The 18,409-nt window shown below is 41.6% G+C and overlaps 3 protein-coding genes across 4 annotated transcripts; 1 reads left to right on the plus strand and 2 right to left on the minus strand.

Annotated features, from left to right (window-relative positions):
* Positions 1-786: 786 nt before the first annotated feature.
* Positions 787-4,164, minus strand: Lnpk (zinc-ribbon metal-binding protein lunapark). Of its 2 annotated transcripts, XR_015271095.1 has the most exons (7): positions 3,992-4,151; positions 3,650-3,879; positions 3,438-3,570; positions 2,946-3,378; positions 2,424-2,603; positions 1,858-2,172; positions 787-1,792 (listed from the first exon to the last, which is right to left on the minus strand). XR_015271095.1 is itself a non-coding variant. In XM_020961550.2 (6 exons), exons 1-6 carry the CDS (start codon positions 4,016-4,018, stop codon positions 1,970-1,972), a joined length of 1,206 nt encoding a protein of 401 aa, XP_020817209.2. In that variant the 5' UTR covers positions 4,019-4,164; the 3' UTR covers positions 787-1,969. The 2 variants fall into 2 exon arrangements, 1 of the variants encoding a protein (XP_020817209.2); XM_020961550.2 differs by having other exon boundaries at positions 787-2,172; positions 3,992-4,164.
* Positions 4,165-4,300: 136 nt separating this feature from the next.
* Positions 4,301-16,222, plus strand: rgr (regular). The gene is made up of 5 exons (XM_020947157.2): positions 4,301-5,487; positions 13,654-13,902; positions 14,001-14,345; positions 14,416-14,808; positions 14,865-16,222. Exons 1-5 carry the CDS (start codon positions 4,801-4,803, stop codon positions 15,837-15,839), a joined length of 2,649 nt encoding a protein of 882 aa, XP_020802816.2. The 5' UTR covers positions 4,301-4,800; the 3' UTR covers positions 15,840-16,222.
* Positions 16,223-16,663: 441 nt separating this feature from the next.
* Positions 16,664-18,408, minus strand: LOC110180668 (uncharacterized). The gene is made up of 2 exons (XM_020948358.2): positions 17,026-18,408; positions 16,664-16,925 (listed from the first exon to the last, which is right to left on the minus strand). Exons 1-2 carry the CDS (start codon positions 18,321-18,323, stop codon positions 16,751-16,753), a joined length of 1,473 nt encoding a protein of 490 aa, XP_020804017.2. The 5' UTR covers positions 18,324-18,408; the 3' UTR covers positions 16,664-16,750.
* Position 18,409: the final 1 nt, after the last annotated feature.

Consider the following 18,409-nt stretch of genomic DNA (forward strand, 5'->3'; position numbering starts at 1 on the left):
TAAGCTTACTGATAAAGTTTCGTGGGCACAACACGCTGCACTGGTCCTTTGAGAAAAACAATTTGTGTTTGGGTTATCAAAGGGGGTTATCTCTTACCCTCTAAAAATATATAAAACTTCCTTTCGATTTTAATTTTCAAGCTATTCCGTCCCTAGTTTTAGATTTTTCCGTTGCCACTTTTATTTCCGATAACCCGTTATAGGTTGACGGCCGTTCAGATCGGCCAACACACACGCCGCACAGACCACAGACAACGCAACTTGCCAGTGAAACTGAAATTAAAAACCGCCTTACGCACTAGAGTACGAGAGAATGACGTTCATGACGACGACGACGACTTCCTGGGCAGTTGGGAAATTCAATTACGTGGAAAAGAGCGAAAAATCGCACTGGCACAGACACACACAAATTATGAGATAATCAGGCAGCGCCCAGCGCCCCCGGGTCGCCGGCACACGACTGGCCAACATATGTACATATATATTTGCACATATATGAACATGTTAGATTCGGGGACAGACGTGCCCAATTGTTGGCAACGGTGTAACAGATTTAGTTTAATTCTTATAATTTGTGTTTGCCGCCAGCCATTGGAAGGAATTTGCGCGGGCGCGGCACCGTCCAATCCACACAATCCCCATTCCTGCCGTCGTCTCAACACCCTCACCTAGTACTACACAGTTCAAAATAGATAATTATTATCTCTAATATATCGATAGTTGATCTGAATATACATATATAAAAATAGTAGTTTCAATTATTGATATATGTAGCATGAAAAATCATTTCTTGTGTTTACTTTTCCGTTTATTGATAAAAATAAATATTAAAACTTGGCATCTTTCTAGCTCTTTGTAAGTCAGAACTTGTAGGGATTGGTCATACATTTTTTAGTTATAAATCATATTTTATGTTATTTAAAATGGGTTTAATATCATTCTAAAGCCCTAATAAATAAGTAATAAACTATTCTTAATCTCTCATACAAATTTCACAAGAATATTTAACAAATTTAGAATTTGCAACATTAGTTTTCATAGAAATAACCTTTAATTTATTATAGTAACACTGCAAGGTGTAAAAATACATGACTTTTATAAATATTCCTATTCTTTATTAATTCTTATCAGGGCTAGGTAATATAGTTTGTTTTAAAGAATAAATTAAAGCATTAAACTCCGTTAGCTCTGCATAACTAATTTTTAGGCAATCAAAAAAAAATTCACATTTAAAATTGAAAGAAAAAATTAAACAAGAGATCCACTTTCGGTAATATTTCTTCTCCGTGTAGGTGGGCGCTGGTGGTCGCTGGCTGGTGGTGGTGTTGGCCCGGCTAATGCGTTATGTTACGTTACTGCACCGCCAGATTGCCAGGCAACCAGGCAGGCCACCAGCCAGCGCCGATCTCGTTAGCCTTGATCAATGGCCCGGAAAAAAAAACAGAATAAAGCAAAATAAAAGCCAGCGAAATTGAAATTGTTGACCGTTCGCATAATGCAGTGTTAGTCTGGAGTCGCGGCGGCGCAGTGGCATGTGTGTGTTCTCGCGCTTGTAAGTAAGTAAACTATCGCTGCCGGCCACCGAGTGATATCGGCTTGCCTTTTTTGTCACACGCCGCGGCGTGCTTTAAATTATTATGCCATTAGTTGTCGCCTTATTTTGTCTAGATTTTAATTATCAACTTCCTTCTATGCTGACAGTTGCACGGGGGAGTGGTGCCAAACCGCCCGGACCGCCCACACCTCGGGCGGAGGTGGGGTGGCTGACCCAATGAAGAAAGTAGTAGTGCAGCTACTCGAAACAATTTCGCATTCCATTTAAATTCATAATAACAGATTCAGTTAAAATTTGCTTACCAATTAAAAAATTAAATATGTAAACTAATAAGCAAATAATCCAAGAATTTTGCTTGACTGGCGCCTAAAGGTGTTGCATAAATCTGTAACGTATGTGTCTGTGTGTGTGTACTCAGGAGCTGCCAGTAGCAGTCACCTCAGCTTTGCTGACGTCACCACTAACAGCAGCAGCAGCAGTAGATCCAGTCTCTGGTGTCTCTGTCTCTGGCTCCCTCTCCTCCGTTTCCAAGTCTTCCTTAAGGTAGGAGGCGTCAATATCGCCTTGACTCGATGGCACATCCTGCAGCAGAACTCGTCGCACTGATGCCTGCTTATCTAAAATGGTATAGGATATTGTTAGTGAAGGTAGTTTTACAATTTGAAAGGGAAAGCAACTAAAAGAGCTGGCCAAATATAACAAACTATGTAGTAAAAATTTAAATTTATAGAGTAATTAATACTATCAAATAGTATTAACAATATTATTTACGATGTTCAAAGTTTCAATGACCTCAACCTTTAGATAATTTGCAATGAAACGCTTCCTAAAGTAGCTTTCCCCCCAAAAAAAAAAATAAAATATTTACCCGACTTCTCATCATCGGATGATTCACTCTCGGAGCTCTCGTTGCGCTTAGTCGAGGCTGGTGTCGGGGTCTCTAGCGAAAGGCGGGGTGCCACAGGTCGCTCCTTCCTTGCCTGGTTCAGTACATTGCAAAAAGCACAACGGAAAGAAGCGTATTCGTACTCCTCCTTCGGCAGCATTCCTAAACGAAAATGAAAGAATTTAACAATTAGATATCATTTAAATGACTCCGAAGTTCTACCCCTATAATAATACAAGAACGCAAAACATTTTAAGTATAAAATCTGTCATTAACCCTAAATGTCATACAGGTAGACTTGTGCTGGTAAAGGTTGCATTATCATAAATTTCAATATCTAATCTAGAATTGCAAATAACTTTCAATAGGCATGGCCTGCATAGCAGACATAGTGCTCTTTCAGCATTTGGTAGTCAAAATTGCTAATAAAAGTAAAAGCTTAACCGGTTTTACTTCCCCCTCTCGAACTAATCCAAAAAGTCTCCTTTACTGATCAGAACTCACCGTTGTGGCCATGACACTCCTTGCAGATCATGCCGAATCGATTCTGTGGACTATCACCCACGATGAAGTCCACGATGCGATCCACAGCGCTCCGCGACCGATCATCCACAATGGGAAAAGGTGTTCGCCGGCGCAGTTCTTGCACGGCGCGCACTTGTGGCGATGCTGACGTCACCGCCAGCGAATGCGAGCTGATGACGCTGCGATTCAGACTGGTGCTACTATTGTTATTGTTATTTCGATAGACGCTAGTGTATGGAGTCAGCGATCGCTGCTGTTGTTGTTGTTGTTGTTGCTGCGGCTGACCGATAGCTGCTCGAGCGACGGGCTGAGGCGACCGGTCTCCCAGTGTGTGCCGGTTGGGTGTCTGCAGGCCGCTGCCGAGGCGAAGCTGCTTCTTATCACCAAAGCGCTCCAAGAGATTCAGTGCCACCTTCGGGAGAGAAGTAATGCAAATCAAATATTGTTAATCATCATGAATGATTGTCTTACCTTATAGGTCTCCTTGTCCATGACCTGCTCCAATAGGACGCGCTTGTCTTCCTTCAGCTTTGCCAGCTTATCGCCATTTTTGTTCAGCTTGCGCTGAAAGTACCACGTAAACAGGCGTCGCAGCAAGATGATACTGGAATATCCGGATGATAAATATATTGACTGTTATAGAGGTGACTCAAAGACGGGCTAGCTTGGGTTCGATCACTCACACGATGGGGAAGAGGAGCAGCGGCACGAGGTACACAATGCACTCCTGTAGCGTCGGCGGGAAATAAAAGAAGTACCAGAGTCCGAAGCCCACGATATAGGCACCGATGGTGAAGCCCACAAAGTTCGTCACGAACCGCCGCTTCCGCTCCTCCGTGTTGATCATGTACTTCTCCAATGCCTGGATCTGCGTCTGCAGCCCCTCCAACACCGCCTCCGTAGACTTTTCCTTCTATAATTAGATTCAGATTTGGCATTGGTTTCGTGTTTTTTCGCCACATTTTTGTCCGCTCGCTTATAAGCATTTTGACCCTCGGCGGATCACAATGGCAGGATATACGCACCCGGAACTTGGACAGCACGAATCCCATGATGTAAATTGACTAAAAACCAACAAACAATAACATTTACTTGAATATTTTGCTATTAAACCGCCCGCTGTCTTGGAATTATTTGTTGCGAAGTGTGACCGTGGCTGAACTTTGAAAATATGCCGACAGATCGACCAATGCGAAAAATACCAAAATATACTGAAAGTATGACAGCATTTGTGCTTCACAAAATGCAAAAAAAAAATTTAAGCTGTGCTTCTATCAGGGCACTATGTTTTGAAGAAGAATTTAAATTAAACATTATATATTATTTATTAAATTATATAAATAAATACAAATATAACAGAAATATATATTCTTTATAGTTTTAATTTAAATTTTTTAATTGGCGTTCTATTTAGAATTAAAACATTATAATTGTAATCATTCTTGACTGTAATTACCATGTTATTAGGCTTGAAAAATGTAACAAATTAATAAATATTAAATAAGTGGTCAAAAAAATGGAGAAAACCTTATGGTGACCCAAAATAAAACCGTCCGTTAAATTCGCGTCATGATCCACCGTCTAGTTTTCGAATGGTATTTTGAGCGCTTTGCGCCATGGCCACACTATTTCGGACACCCGCCACGGTATATTTTAACGGTCCCGCCTCGGTCACACCGCATTTCTTTGCCGGTTTTTTGGATCAAAAGTTAAAATCGGAAAGCTCCGCGCTCGCTTCGGTGTTTTCGCCCCGTTCGTACGTCGCGAGTGCGCCAAATAGAAAACCGTGAAAATTAATATTTTAAAGTGGGAAAAACGACAAGTTGGAGCAGAGATGATGCCGCTGCAGGAGTCGACGCAGTCCCTGAGCTGGCAGCTGGAGGACTACGCGTACTTTCGCAAGTGCGGGGAAATAACCGCCTCGCCGGACGTCCAGAGCTTCGGCTTCAACTGCGCCTTCTGTCCGGCCATCTGCCTGCAGTTTTCCGTGTTCATGGACCATGTCCGGGAGCAGCACACCCAGGAGGTGAGGCGGCGCTACGACGCCGTTACCGCCGAGGAACGGGCCGAGCAGCAAGCGCAGACGGATCTGGTGATCATGGAGCTGGACTGCCCGGAGATGTACCCACTGGAGGGGACACCACAAAAGAAGGCGGGCTGTAGCCCCTGGGAGCCCATGGAGGCAGACTTGGACGTTCAGCTAATGAGCCTTCTGCCGCCGGCGACCCCCACCGCTCAGCACATAACCACCACGGAAGCCGTGGCGCCAGAAATAGATTTGGTTTACGTGGTGGAAAATCCATTGCCACCCTCGCCGCCGCCTTCAGCGGACATTTCGACGGGCGATGAGCTGCAGGCCCTGCACCTGGAACTACATCCCGACGACACCGATCCATTCACCCTGCTCCACGACGTGGTGATGTCTCCGCCCACACACTTGCCATTGAATCCGCTTGCTGAGGGAGTTGCTCCCCCGCCGATTACAACTCCGCTGTTGCCGCGCTATGAGACACGACGCGTGGTAAGTTAATCACCCAATGGCCCCACAGTGGGCACACGCTACTATGTTGATTCCTTAAATATCGCACGACAAATGACTTTGGCAGAAATAGCATTTTAATAATTTATTAAGTACAGTGGGAATGCGGTAAATAGGTTTATATTGGAGAAATGAGAGATGGAAAGTATGAGCTTCAAAGCTGTAACTTTTAGTTTCTGTTTATTTTTCCACTTTAAAGTTACTTAACTTAACTTAGATTTAGAAGGGTACTTAAATGAAGTAGCTTTGCAAATTACTTAAAATCATGATGATTAAAGATTTAAACCAAAATTCAAATATAAATTGGGTAAGGATTATAACAGAAAAATAAAACAAAAATAAAAATCAATAAAATAATATTTTAAATAACATAAATTGTCTGTCGAAAAACATTATATTTGAGAACTTAGATTATAACTTTGCAATAACAGAAAATTTTAATTATAGGTTTAATTTTGGATAGGAATATAAAAGTTATTAAGGTTTCTTTTAGCGAACACTCACTGTGCTGTGTTGTGTTTTGTTTTTGCCTTTTCCCCTTTCATTCGATTTTGTAATGCAAAATTGGCTTTCCGTTGCTCTCAGGGGGAGCGCGGGCCGCGAAGGTGAGGAGGGCGGGCTGGGCCCAGGCAGTTCCGGAGAAGGTTTTCGTTTCCCCTGGTCACTTGACCTTCAAAATAACGGCGCAATGGCACACAACACACAAAATATTGAGCAAAAGTGTGTCGCGCATTTTGCCCGCTCATGCCTCACGCTTTTGTTCTCTCGTAGTCTTCCCCTTTTTAAGTCCCTTTTGCTGTCCATGGCCTTTTCTTATATTTTTTATTTTTTATTTATTTTGAAGGAACAGGCAAACAGGGTGGCGTTTTGTCAGTTTGTCAGTCAGTCTGTCTTGTTGCCTTGCTATTTCTTCTTTTCCCAATGCGACGCAATTTTTCAGCTTTTTCTTCGAGTTTTCACTTTTGTTTTGTTCCATTTTTTGTGGACATGGAAATTGACTGACTGAAGAAAAAGTAACAACAATATCTTTTGTTGCTCACACATCTGTACGCTCATAGATATTTACGTGTTAAAACAAATATATATGCACATATAAAAACGTATAGTAAAAGAGGCTGAAAAATACTCGAAAATTGGGACACAAACACTCGATGTTTTTTTGGAAAACAGCCCATGAAAATATTCTTTGTTTTGACAGAGGCCTTTACTCTGTAGATGATTTTTAAAAATAAATATCTATTAAATGGTAATTAAAATGATTATTTATGTCAACCGACGGATACAGAACTTGTGGATGGTGTCACATATCGTAAAGAATATAGTCTGCATAGTATATCTTCTTCACAGACTTTTGGAAATGATTCAAAACAGTTTTATAAGCTTATAAAAGTTGATTATTTCTTTTATAAATTTATAAGACCTTGAAAAGGGGATTACTTGTAGTAAAAATATATTTTTTAAATAATTTTGAGTGGAACCAGATTTGATGGGAATATTTAGGCATAGTTTTTGAGAAGGGATTTTCAAATTCCCCTTAAAAAAACATAACATTTTCTTTTTTCCCTACATAAATCAATATGCTGGGAATATATTTTAAAACTAATCACTAAAAGAAACTATGTTCTTCAATTGTCAAAGAGTTAAATTGCTTTCTCAGCCTTGACAGGCACTCTAGTCGGACCTCTAAATACCTATTCATAGATGTTCGTTCGTCAATGGTTTAGAGGTGATAATAACCTTTTAAAATATCACCACATTTTATTGGAAATCTTTTCTGGCTCTCTAATTATTTCATCTCTTTCCTTTGGCCAAAAATAGTATGCACTCTCGTTGACGTAATGTAAGTGTCAATAAATAATAATTCCACACATGAGCTAATTAAATAATAATTAAAGGAAAATAGTACGGATACGTCTGTATGAGTAATGTGAATGCATTTGTTGTCGTCATCCAAGGCATTATGGGGAAAGTGTATGGATGTGTGTTAATATGTATTGTATATTGCGCATACCGGAGACCATTAAAATGTTGGTTATTATTATCGCTGGCCCGATATCCGGGGCATTGAGCGCTGGGTGTCAGGGCAAAATAACAGAACTCTCGGAAATAGAAATAGAAATGTTGATAAAAATCATTTTCTATTTGCCCGTAGGCTTCGGGCACTTTCAGTAGACATTATTGGTAATTCTGTTGTTTTTTCGGTTTTGCTACTATCAGCGCACATTGGGCAAGCTTGTCGGCCGACGCTTGGGCTTTATCTATCTACCCCAAAGAGGTAAACAAATAGGGGAAAATTATCTAAGCTTCGATTTGGTAAGCATTTGTAGACGCTACAGTGGGGCAGGAATTGCAAGTTGCGAGAAGAAAGCTAAATAATCAATAGAGAAAACTTTAAGTATAATAATATAATTACAAGAATAAATCATATTGTTATCTTATATTTCTACCAGCATTTTACTAGTTGATCATCTATTACCCTAAGTAATTTTACCGTAAAATATCAATTACATAATACTGGAAGTTTTTTAATAATTAATCTTAACATTTATATAAATAATAATCTTGATTGATATCTCTAAACACTTCACTTCCTCCTCTCCGCCTCTTTGAGTAATTTAAAATATATAAATATGTCCGAACTATCGATCGGTCGTGAGACCCTAGACAGCCCGCCCGAAACCATTATCATTTCTATGCCATATAATTCATCGTCAGTCTTTCCGTTGGCCAATATCTCTATTAGGGGGGGTAATAAAATAATTTTTAGATTTTTGTCGATGCTTGTCGGCTATTGAAAATGGCTTAGAGATAAGAAAGTATCGCGTAACTCATAACTAAGGAGGTTTTAATGTTCATTTAAACACTTGTAAATTGGAATTTTTAGAGCACCTGCCATAAAAACAGTCACAGGCCATAAATCATTGTCCATGCTTAACGACAGCAAATCGAAATAAAACTATCGATCGACTGGAAGTGCTACTGAATATATATACAATAATGCCCCATTTCCTGAAACCTCCTTTTATAAGCTTTTCTGGGAAAGATATTCCTTAGATCTGTTTATTACTTAAAACCATCGATTAGAGGTATTTGCTTTAGATTGTGTCAGTATCAGATATAGCCTCCTGAAGAACCCATTTAAATCATCGCAAATCCATCCAAAATCTGAGTTGTGCACTGAGAAATCATCCCATATATCATCATCGGCCATAATCTTATCTTAAGACGAGTGTATATTCGTATCAATGCGCTCTGTTTATTATCGTCTCCCAGGCGATAATTTGGTTTCAACCTTTCAAAATCTTTGGGTTCCAGTTTGATTTCGGGAATTTTCGATTTATGTGCACGTTAATCAAAGTAGAAAAAGAAAAACGAGGACATGTTGACGGCAAATGCTTCAGTTTTTATCAGCCACATTCATGCCTATTAAATAATTATTATAATTAACAAGTTTAACTAAACATTTCGGCATGTGAATGTCTGAAAAGTAGAAGCTGAAGAGCTTAAGTCGCTTTTACACCCGCTATAGTCCGTAGCCCGATCGATCAGTTGAGTGGGTTTTATAATCAGTCTAATTTAATTAATGCAGCCTTGTGACTGACAGAAGTTATTTGTTTAAAGTTTTTGTGCCTAGCGCATTTTGTTTATTTTGTTACTGTTATTTTGTCAGAAATTGATTGCACTTAATGCCTCTCCCGGTATTATATTTGAATCTGGCTTTCGCTTTGTTTGCTTCCCGGTTCCCGGTGGGTTCCTTCATGTATGGTCTCTATAAGGTTTCCCATCGGTTTATTTTTCGTCGTGCGCTTCCCATCAAGGGCGTGGACAAGTTTTATGCTTGGCCATAAAACAGAACGCAACCGGGCCACGGGTTGCGTGAAAAAAAGCTGAAATATTCTTCATAATTTATTAGCTCACGTTGGCTTTATTACATTTACATTTGAGTCTCGTGTTCTTCCGGATTTTGCATGTCGCCGTTGCCACCGTCAAGCGCCTTGTCGCCCGCCTTTGTTCGTCGTTGTCATATGGCTTGGAGAGGGGCATCATTTTATATAGCATACAAAAATGGGAGCTGAGCTTGTCCCGATGCCCCATAAAGCCAGCCTATATGGTAAACAAGACACTCGGCAAATGCCTCTGTTCGCCGTTCGATCAATTAAAGCCCTCCCTGGGGCCAAATCAAACAGAGAGACAAACGGAGGCGGCCGTGTGTTGACACCATTTCGGGGCCAAAAAGACCTACAATGGTACCGAGCATTAAGCGTCGTATTAACGGGCTTTCCCATGAATCTTTTATTTGCACATATAAAGACCCTGAAAGTTCCTAAGCTCGCACATTCCTTGTCCGTCCACCAATTGGTCTACATCCGATAATCACCATCGCATTTGGTGGGAAATTAAAATGTTTTGAAATAAGAGTTTCCATTAATTAATTCGATGCTCCGCAATCGGATCGCAACATCATCAAAGGAACTTTTGATTGGTGCTGCTGATGCCCGCATATTATTCTTATTATTATTATTATTCGCTTGGTGACAAATGCAATAAACAATAGCTTTTAATTGAAGAGCCGCCCGATGACGCAGCTGCTGTCCAGACACGAAATGGTTCTAGGTTTTGACCGATGGATAGCAGAATTTTATAAGAAGTATTAAAGGAACTAAACGTATTTTAGCACAGATTAAAATAAATTTAAATTTAATAGAAATACAAAGCAGTTAATTAAGGAATTATTGTATCGGAGTACAGAGTGTTCTTAAGAAAATTTAGTAGGTTTCTGTAAAGACCGAACAACTCCCTTCAAGGAACTCCATTTTCAAACTGAAAGTAAACCACAAAAAGTGTTCCTAATCAAAGAATTTTCTAATCCATATGATCATGTTCTCTTGTATAAATCTATAGAAAACCTTGGCCTTTAAGCTAGTCGAGTTTTTAATGCTTTCACACCAATTAATTCCTACAAATCCAATAGCTGCCTAAACATTTTCGAGTTAGTTAAACAACTGAAGCTTCCAGATTGTTTTACAACCCACTCAGAGGGATTCATTTCTATTAACTTCATTGATTTGAACTCCAAACAAATTCATTCTCTGATTCAATATCGATTTATGGCTTCAATGCAATGATCCCTCCTCCTGGCCCTTTCTCATCTTTGGTTCACATTTCAAGACTCTGACAGTTCTAACGAGTTTCAACCGACCCGACCCCCTCTTCGTTTGAGCAATTTATAAATAAACATAAAGGGGGAAAACACTCAACTTAACTCAATAAGATTGCTCTGCGATCGGGTTTCTATATACTATAACATATCGAACGAAATACACCCCGGAATATGAAGCTTCACTGCTGCTGCTGCTGCTGCTGCTGTTGCTGCTATTGTTGTTTATTGAATTTTTATGCAATTTTGTTAACTGGATCAATTATTTCAATTGCGTGTTCGGTAAACACACAGTTCGCCGCAGCCGGAGCCGTGACGCAGGCAAGGGAGAATTCCGGGACGGACAAGGCTTTCGGTCTCTTGGACAGCCACACCCCACACACATTTCAATGGGGGTTGTCTAGGGCCAGACTGGGGAGACTAGAAACTCTGGCCAGCCATGCCTTTGTTTGCTGCCTCTATTCTTACACCAATATGAAAAATAATAAGAAAAGAAAATAGTTGACTTGGGTGAAACGAACTGGGAGTGCTGTGTATGCGAGATAGGATAAGGATACTAATCTACTGACTAAATATTGCAATATATAAATATTTTAATATATAAGATGGTTTTAGGAGACGTGCCTAAAAGCTAACCCAACTATTTATAACTCAAAAACCCCTTTCCTAACTTTAAAAACCATTTTAAATTAAAAAATTTAAAACCCTCAATGATAGTTCCAACATACCTTCTCGATCCAGGGAATGGATGAAAAAAATATAAAACAAAACAGCTGTTCAACCATTTGCACCATTTGGATGTGGACTAGATGTGAATGTGGACTAAAAGTGAACGCATGTGGGAGTCTATTCCCATGCAATGCAATGCAGCCACGATATGGGAACTATTTCCTGTTGCCAGGCAGACAAACGTCAAGGATTGCAGGGTCAGGCCCTGTGTTTGGGGTTGCTTTTAATGGGTTTACTCTGCTCACCTTTTCCGATGGGCGCGCTCCGAGTGCTCTGCTCCGTGGTCCTTGGCGTCGTCGAGTGGGTGTGACCCCCAGTTGGGTCTCGCTCCAGTCGCTCGAAATGAAAATGTTTTCGCTCGCTTTGCCACAGAGAGAGCATTAGAGGAGAGAGAGTTGAAGGGTGAAACTTTCATTTCAACGTTTGAAATTGCATTTTTAATTGGGGCCAAGGCTTGGGCCTTTTTTTACCCCTCCCTTTAGCAAATTGTTCAGTTATTCAATTAACTCTGTAAAGTTTAGTTAGCTTCCAGGGATTCGGTAAAAGGTCAGGGCCCGGTTCGATAGCTGAATGAATGATTGGTATGCGGGCTTAGTTGGTTGCCAATTAATCAGGGCCATCAACCCCATATGTACAGCTTGATGAATATCCAATGAAGAGGGTTTAGCTGTAAGGGTTTTGTATTCCATGAGATTGAGAATTCGAGAGAAAGTATATATGTATATAATATATATTAAATATAATGTCCTGTAACTCAATTACCTTCATTACTCAAAGACAACTTGACCCACAAACAGGCAGTGCAATTAATAACACATTAAATAGAAATCGGCCATAACTCTTAATGCCTTTGGGCCACGTTTCACTTTATCTAGAGGCCCATTAACCTTATCGACGTTTTTGTTGGATGGTCTAGGTCTAAAGGGGGGTTGTGTCTAAAACAAAGGGGAATACAAATCGAGAGGCTAAAATATCAACAACTGTTGTGGTGGTCACCTCAATTTCAAGACAATCAGGCGACAACTTCAACTACCAATTATGGCTAAACGAAAAACTTGATGGAAATAAAATAAACTAAAGCCATAGCTTTGAATGCTCTTACTGCTCTAATGTTAATTATATCTTCTATATGGTAAAAGAAGACAATGTAGCTAATTTAACTCAGATGAAACGGAACCATTTTCCAAGGTTAGTTATATATAATCCTAAGACAATGTGGAAATAAGGGTGTTGCACGCCTTATAGTAAACTTTATATCGGGCAAAAACTGGTTAGAACTGCTCATCGTATAGGGAAATACGTTTACCCATATGCATTGTTTGCCAGAACAAAACATTTGCATGCCGAATACAAATTTCGTTTCGCTTTTTAATTTTGGGTCTTGCGAATTCCTAATTAGGCCAGTGGAACCTTATCGACAACTGTTCTGAAGTACTTGAAACATATGAGGGTAGGTCGCGTTCTGTTTCGTAATTTTTAAAGGAAAAAGATTAAGAAATATTTAGAAATTAGAATTTTTAGAAAGGTTCTAAAGAGAATTCTTAGAAAAAATAAGAAATAAATAGCAAAAATCTGTAAAGCATTACAGATACTCACTCTCCTGTAATAGGATTAATTAAATAAGTAAAGAAGTAAATCAAAGTAAGGACTTTGCCAGGCTTCGATTTCAATAGTTAATCTTTAATATTACTGTTTAAATTGGAGGATTAACTCTTAGCTTGACCCTTGATTAGTTTTAAACCCCCTTCTCCAGGGATAATTACTTCCGAAGTATGTTGAAATAAGAATTTAAAACTGAGGAGTATACTCCTCCATTGTGAAACACGATACATGAGTAATTATTTCTGGAGGCACCGGTTTGTGTATTGTGTACTCTTCTTTCCCAGCTAAAACCAAAACAATATAGAAAACGAACAAACAAATAGAGAGACACATATGCCTTATAATATATATATGTTTATATTGGGGGGAGGGAGAATAGGGAAGTCGGTCTGGCCATATGCAAGTGCGATAAGAACGGTGACGACGACGACGACACAAAGGCCAATAGCCGCTGATATTTGAGAATCGAGTAACCAGAGAGAGTGTGAGGGAGCCGGGAGTGGGGACTTTCGCTTTTTGTTTACGACTTCTCTGGGCTGTGTGTGTATACACGATATAAACTGCCGGACGAGATCATGTGGCAGTGCTAATCCCATCGCTGGACAGCAACAGTAACAAATTTATTTATTTATGCGAAATATTTCAACATCTTTATGCAGGCAATGCAGCGTAAGCTTCGCCAGGCGGCAAACGAGAATGCAAAAGAGGGCGAAGGCGAGGAGGAGGAGGAGGCGGAGGAGCTGCTGCTGCAGATAGAGGAACTGGAAATGGAGAAGGCCGCCGAGGAAGATCCGATCGAGCAGCCGGAGAAGAATGTTCTGGAAATGACACCGCCAGCCACACCACCCACTCCCATGCCGCCCACCTCACCCACCAGCAGTGTGGCGAGCAGCCTGGACTTTCAAACGGTGATTAGCTCCACTTAATGGTTTATAATCTTATTATTTCATTGACATCTATCGAGAGCAACTATATATAGCAAATATTTTCTTAATTCTCCTCCCAGAGAACCCGACGCGAACTGGAGCGCAATCGAGAGTTTGTTAGCTCTCTGTTGACGGAATATGAACGTATGGAGAAGCTGTGGAATCCCCGGCATCCGGACTACAAATACAATGCCAAGCGTAGCGTCTACGGAGAACTGGCTGCTCCGTTGGAATGTCACTGCCATATGCGACTCTCTGGTGCCGAAATCTTTGCTGTGCTTAAGGAACTGCGGGGCAGATACCGCCGCGAGCTGAGCAAGCTGAATGCTCTTGGTGGGAAGTACAAGTCGCGGTTGTGGTACTTTGATAGGATGCACTTTCTCAGGGGCGTTATTGAGAACAAGCGAGCGGAGAGAGAGGCCAAGGTTAGAAAATCTACTCTTCAGACTGAAGTTAATCAGTTTACTCAAGGTTTATCTTTAATTTGTTTCTCAGATTTCCAGTGAGACCACCGAGAGCGAAAAGTCCTGCGAAACGGATGCCGAGTCCTGCAGCAAATCAACTCTTTACCGCGAAGTACTAAGCTATATACTGGATGCCTTCAAGAGGTTGGAATGCCTGTGGAATCCGCAGCATTACGACTATGCCAGTTGCTGCAAGAAGGACCTATACCGGGAGATATCCGTTCAGTTGCAAGAGGAACTCAGCTACGAGCTGAGCGGCGAGGAGTGCTACAAGGAGATCCAAAAGCTGAGGACGCGTTACCGCAAGGAGCTGCGCATGGTGATCAAGCACAAGGGTCTGTACCTGCCCAAACTGTGGTGCTACGACGAGATGGAGTTCCTGCAGCCGATACTGCAGGAGCAGATCTTCACCAAGATCAGCAAGGTAGAGTTCTATTAGCTGCTGTTTATCCAAGAAAACTAATTTATTCAGTATTCCAGAAAGTCGGGGTGGTGGAGACCAATCAGAAGACCAAGTTTATCGATGCCAGCTCCATACAGTTCGCCATTACCGAGGATCAGCTGCAGTTCGTAGAGATCTACCGCAACTACTCAGCTCTATGGGATGTGGATCATCCCGACTTTCGCTCAAATGCCTATCGCAGCCAGGCTTTGGGTCAAATGCTGGACGAATTAAACACCACCTTTCATACTTCCTACGCTGCCGAGCATCTAGAGAAGACGCTGTTTGATCTGCGCAAGGATTTCTCAGCTCAGAAACGGAAATTATTAACTGGTGACTCCAGCAGCAGCATTCCCCTGCTGCACGCCAAATTGTCGGAGTTTCTGGAGCAGAACCTGGGACCCTTCCGCTGCGATGTGTGCTCGGAGCTGGTCAAGACCTGTGATCAGTACAAGGTTCACCGTTCAGGGCACGATGGGTCGCAACCTTTCATATGCACGCTCTGTGGCAAAGGCTTCCAAATGCCGTGCAATCTGACGGTGCATATACGGCGACATCGTCGGGATTTCCCTTATGCCTGCGAGCAGTGCGACAAGCGCTTTGCCACGTCCACGGAGGTGGCCATCCACCTACGCAGCCACACCGGCGAACGGCCCTACATCTGCGACCTATGCGGCAAGTCCTTTAAGACCTGGTCCTTCTTCGACATCCACCGGCGACGGCACCTCAACCAGTCAACATTCCACTGCCCGATCTGTGCGAAGGGATTCTACGAGAAGAATCGTTTCACTGATCACATGAACTCCCACTGGGCGATCCGCAAGCACCTGTGCACGGTTTGCGGTAAGACTTTTACAACATACGGAAACCTGAAGAAGCACACGGAGTTGCATCTGACGGTGAAGAAGTACAAGTGCAGTGCCTGTCACAAGCGCTTCGCCCAGTTTGCTAGCCTGCGATGGCACAAGAAGCGGGAGCACGGCCCCGAGGGGCAGACCCCGGACGAGAAGTAGACCACGCCGCACCACTCAAAGTTCTCCCCTCTCTCTCTCTGCACTTGACAATATTTACAAGGCAATTGTAAAGAGTTAGCGTGCTGGAATCATATCGTCGATCTAACACTAAGTATAATGTATTTATTTACAGTGCAAGTGTGTCTGATAACTAGCTAGCAAGTGTTGCTTCTCAAGTTCTGTAAGCTTTATCGCTGCAATCAGACGATTAACTTGCCATTAGTTGAATGCTTGTAACTGGTTTGCTAGCCAGAAACCAAAGCCATTGAAAGTGAAACCAAAAATACACCTCTACCCAAGGATATATTATATGTATATTAAAGCAGTTGTTATGGAATTTAACTAATTTGTAGGAATTATTATTAAACTCAACCTAAACTGGATTCAGTCAGTTGGAATTCGAATTTTTCGCTTAAAGCTGGCCGAACATATGTACGTATAACTCTTTCCCGAAGTCGTAAATCGATATTAACTCGCTGTCGCTCTGTTTATTGACTCCAATTTAGTTGAGGAAAGTGCAAGTGATAAATGAGTCGGCGTCTCCCAGAGTTATTTCATTTGTGCGCAAACACACACTCAATTAGATTCCATTAAATTGTTGCAACAGAACAAATTACGAAGCAGAAAATGAAAATTAATTGCACCCACCCAATGCAAAAAGCAAACACACAAATGTCTAGGAGTGAAATCCAGTGAACTGTGACGAAGTAATTACCCCTAGAGCGAGGTTGAAAACAAAATCGAGAGCCAATCATTTGTCCAAAGGGGGCGTCGAGTCAATGGAGGGCGAAACAGCAGATATTAATGAGTTTGTCGGCTCAAAGTAAGATTTATAAAAATTTATATATACATATATTTAAGCAATAAATTTGTGGCAGAGAATACATATTATTCGATGGAGAGGTTTCTTATCACAGATTCCTGGGTCTTCGCTTGGTCTTGGACTCCCAGTCTTTCAGCTCCATTTGGCTCTTGGGTCGAATGAGCATTTGCACGGATTTGAGGGAACGAAAACTGTACCAGGGCTCCCAATAAATACCCTGGGCATTGTCCACCTCCTCCTTGAAGTATTTGCCATTTAAATTGCTGTGTGCAAAACAAAACAAGAACTATATATCCTGTGATTCTTATAGAAGTTTTTACAAATCCTTCTAAAGCTTTCAATAAGCTTAAGATAGCTGCTTACCTCCTTGAGCAGAAGTCATACCACCAAGCTCCCTGATGATGCACCGCACAGTTCATGTGGGTGAAGGCATCGTTGTCCCGGTCGAAGGTCGAGAACTTCATTTTGTCGTGGGTACGCAAGGCATCGCTGGCGTTTCCCTGATAATGACCCAGCAGCGTCAACTCGTAGCCTTCCTCTGCACTGCCGATAAGGAAGTCATCGTAGTGGGCATAGCTCGTCTCGCCGCTGAATCTCTTAAAGCTAATGTACAACTCGTGGGGCTGAGATGTGGTCAGGCGGTGGATTTTCTCCAGACCCATAAAGAACTCCCCGTTAAGCTTGCCAAAACCCTTACTATAGGCATCCCAGTTACGGTAGAAGTTCACGGTACCATCCTGTCTCCGCTGAATGGCCATCCAGCCTGGTCCGGCGGCGGTTTGACCCTCACAGGCCACCAAAAAGGGAAGAAAATTTGGCAGTTGAATCAGGTGAATGCCAGGAGAGGTACCATATGGCACACATGTTGTGGTCGCCGCCTCCCAATCTGCCAGCAGGTCGTCCCTTTTCTCACGAAATTTTCTTTGGAAATATATAACCTTTGCCTTGAGATGATCAATCAACAGGACATTGGAAGTATTTTGCTTCCTGAGATCGGTGACCAGATGTTGTTTTCTCTTCAGGCGGGTCTCGTAGACCTTAACTTTCTGCTCGAGCTCCTTGATCTTGTCGTCCTTCTCCTTGATCTCAGTCGCAAGGGAAACGTTTTGGGCATTACAAGTCTCTGTGAGATTCTCGAATTTCTTGACCAGTTCATCATCTGTTTGATCTTTGGACTGCAGTTGGTTGATTTCGTGCTCCTTATCCTTAATTGTGGCGGCACTCTCAGCAATTTTTCCCATATATACATCCAGCAGATCATCAAGATCTCCCTTGGTAATCCGAATCGTTTTGTGTTGGTCAATATGGACCTCGGCCAGTTTTTCCGGTGCGGCTGTTACTGTGACGATTTGTGCCGCGTGAAGGGGGATAATTTCCGTTTTATTTTTCAATGGTTCCTTTGGAAGATCCTTGGGGGATTTGGGTTTAATTACTACTTGAACGGACCGATCTGATGCCAACAGCAGAGTTAATATTACGAATAAGTATTCCATTCCGATTTTGTTGACCCGTTTTACAGTGAAATCAAAATTCAACTGAAATCGCAAGCGAAATGCATTTTCCCAAGTTATGTGAATCAGGAAGTAGAGTAGCAAATACCAAGCGCCGTGCTGATAAGAATAGCTGAACTTGGAGAGACTAAACTTGAACTTGAGAAACATACTTTTCCCGCTGTTTTTATCAACATATTAATTAAATTGATGATTACAGTAAAATTTAAGTTAAATATAGAAAACTATTTTTTTGT

The sequence above is a fragment of the Drosophila serrata genome, unplaced genomic scaffold (assembly GCF_035046125.1).
Source record: "Drosophila serrata isolate PLE 108 unplaced genomic scaffold, ASM3504612v1 contig_240, whole genome shotgun sequence".
Taxonomy (NCBI): domain Eukaryota; kingdom Metazoa; phylum Arthropoda; class Insecta; order Diptera; family Drosophilidae; genus Drosophila; species Drosophila serrata.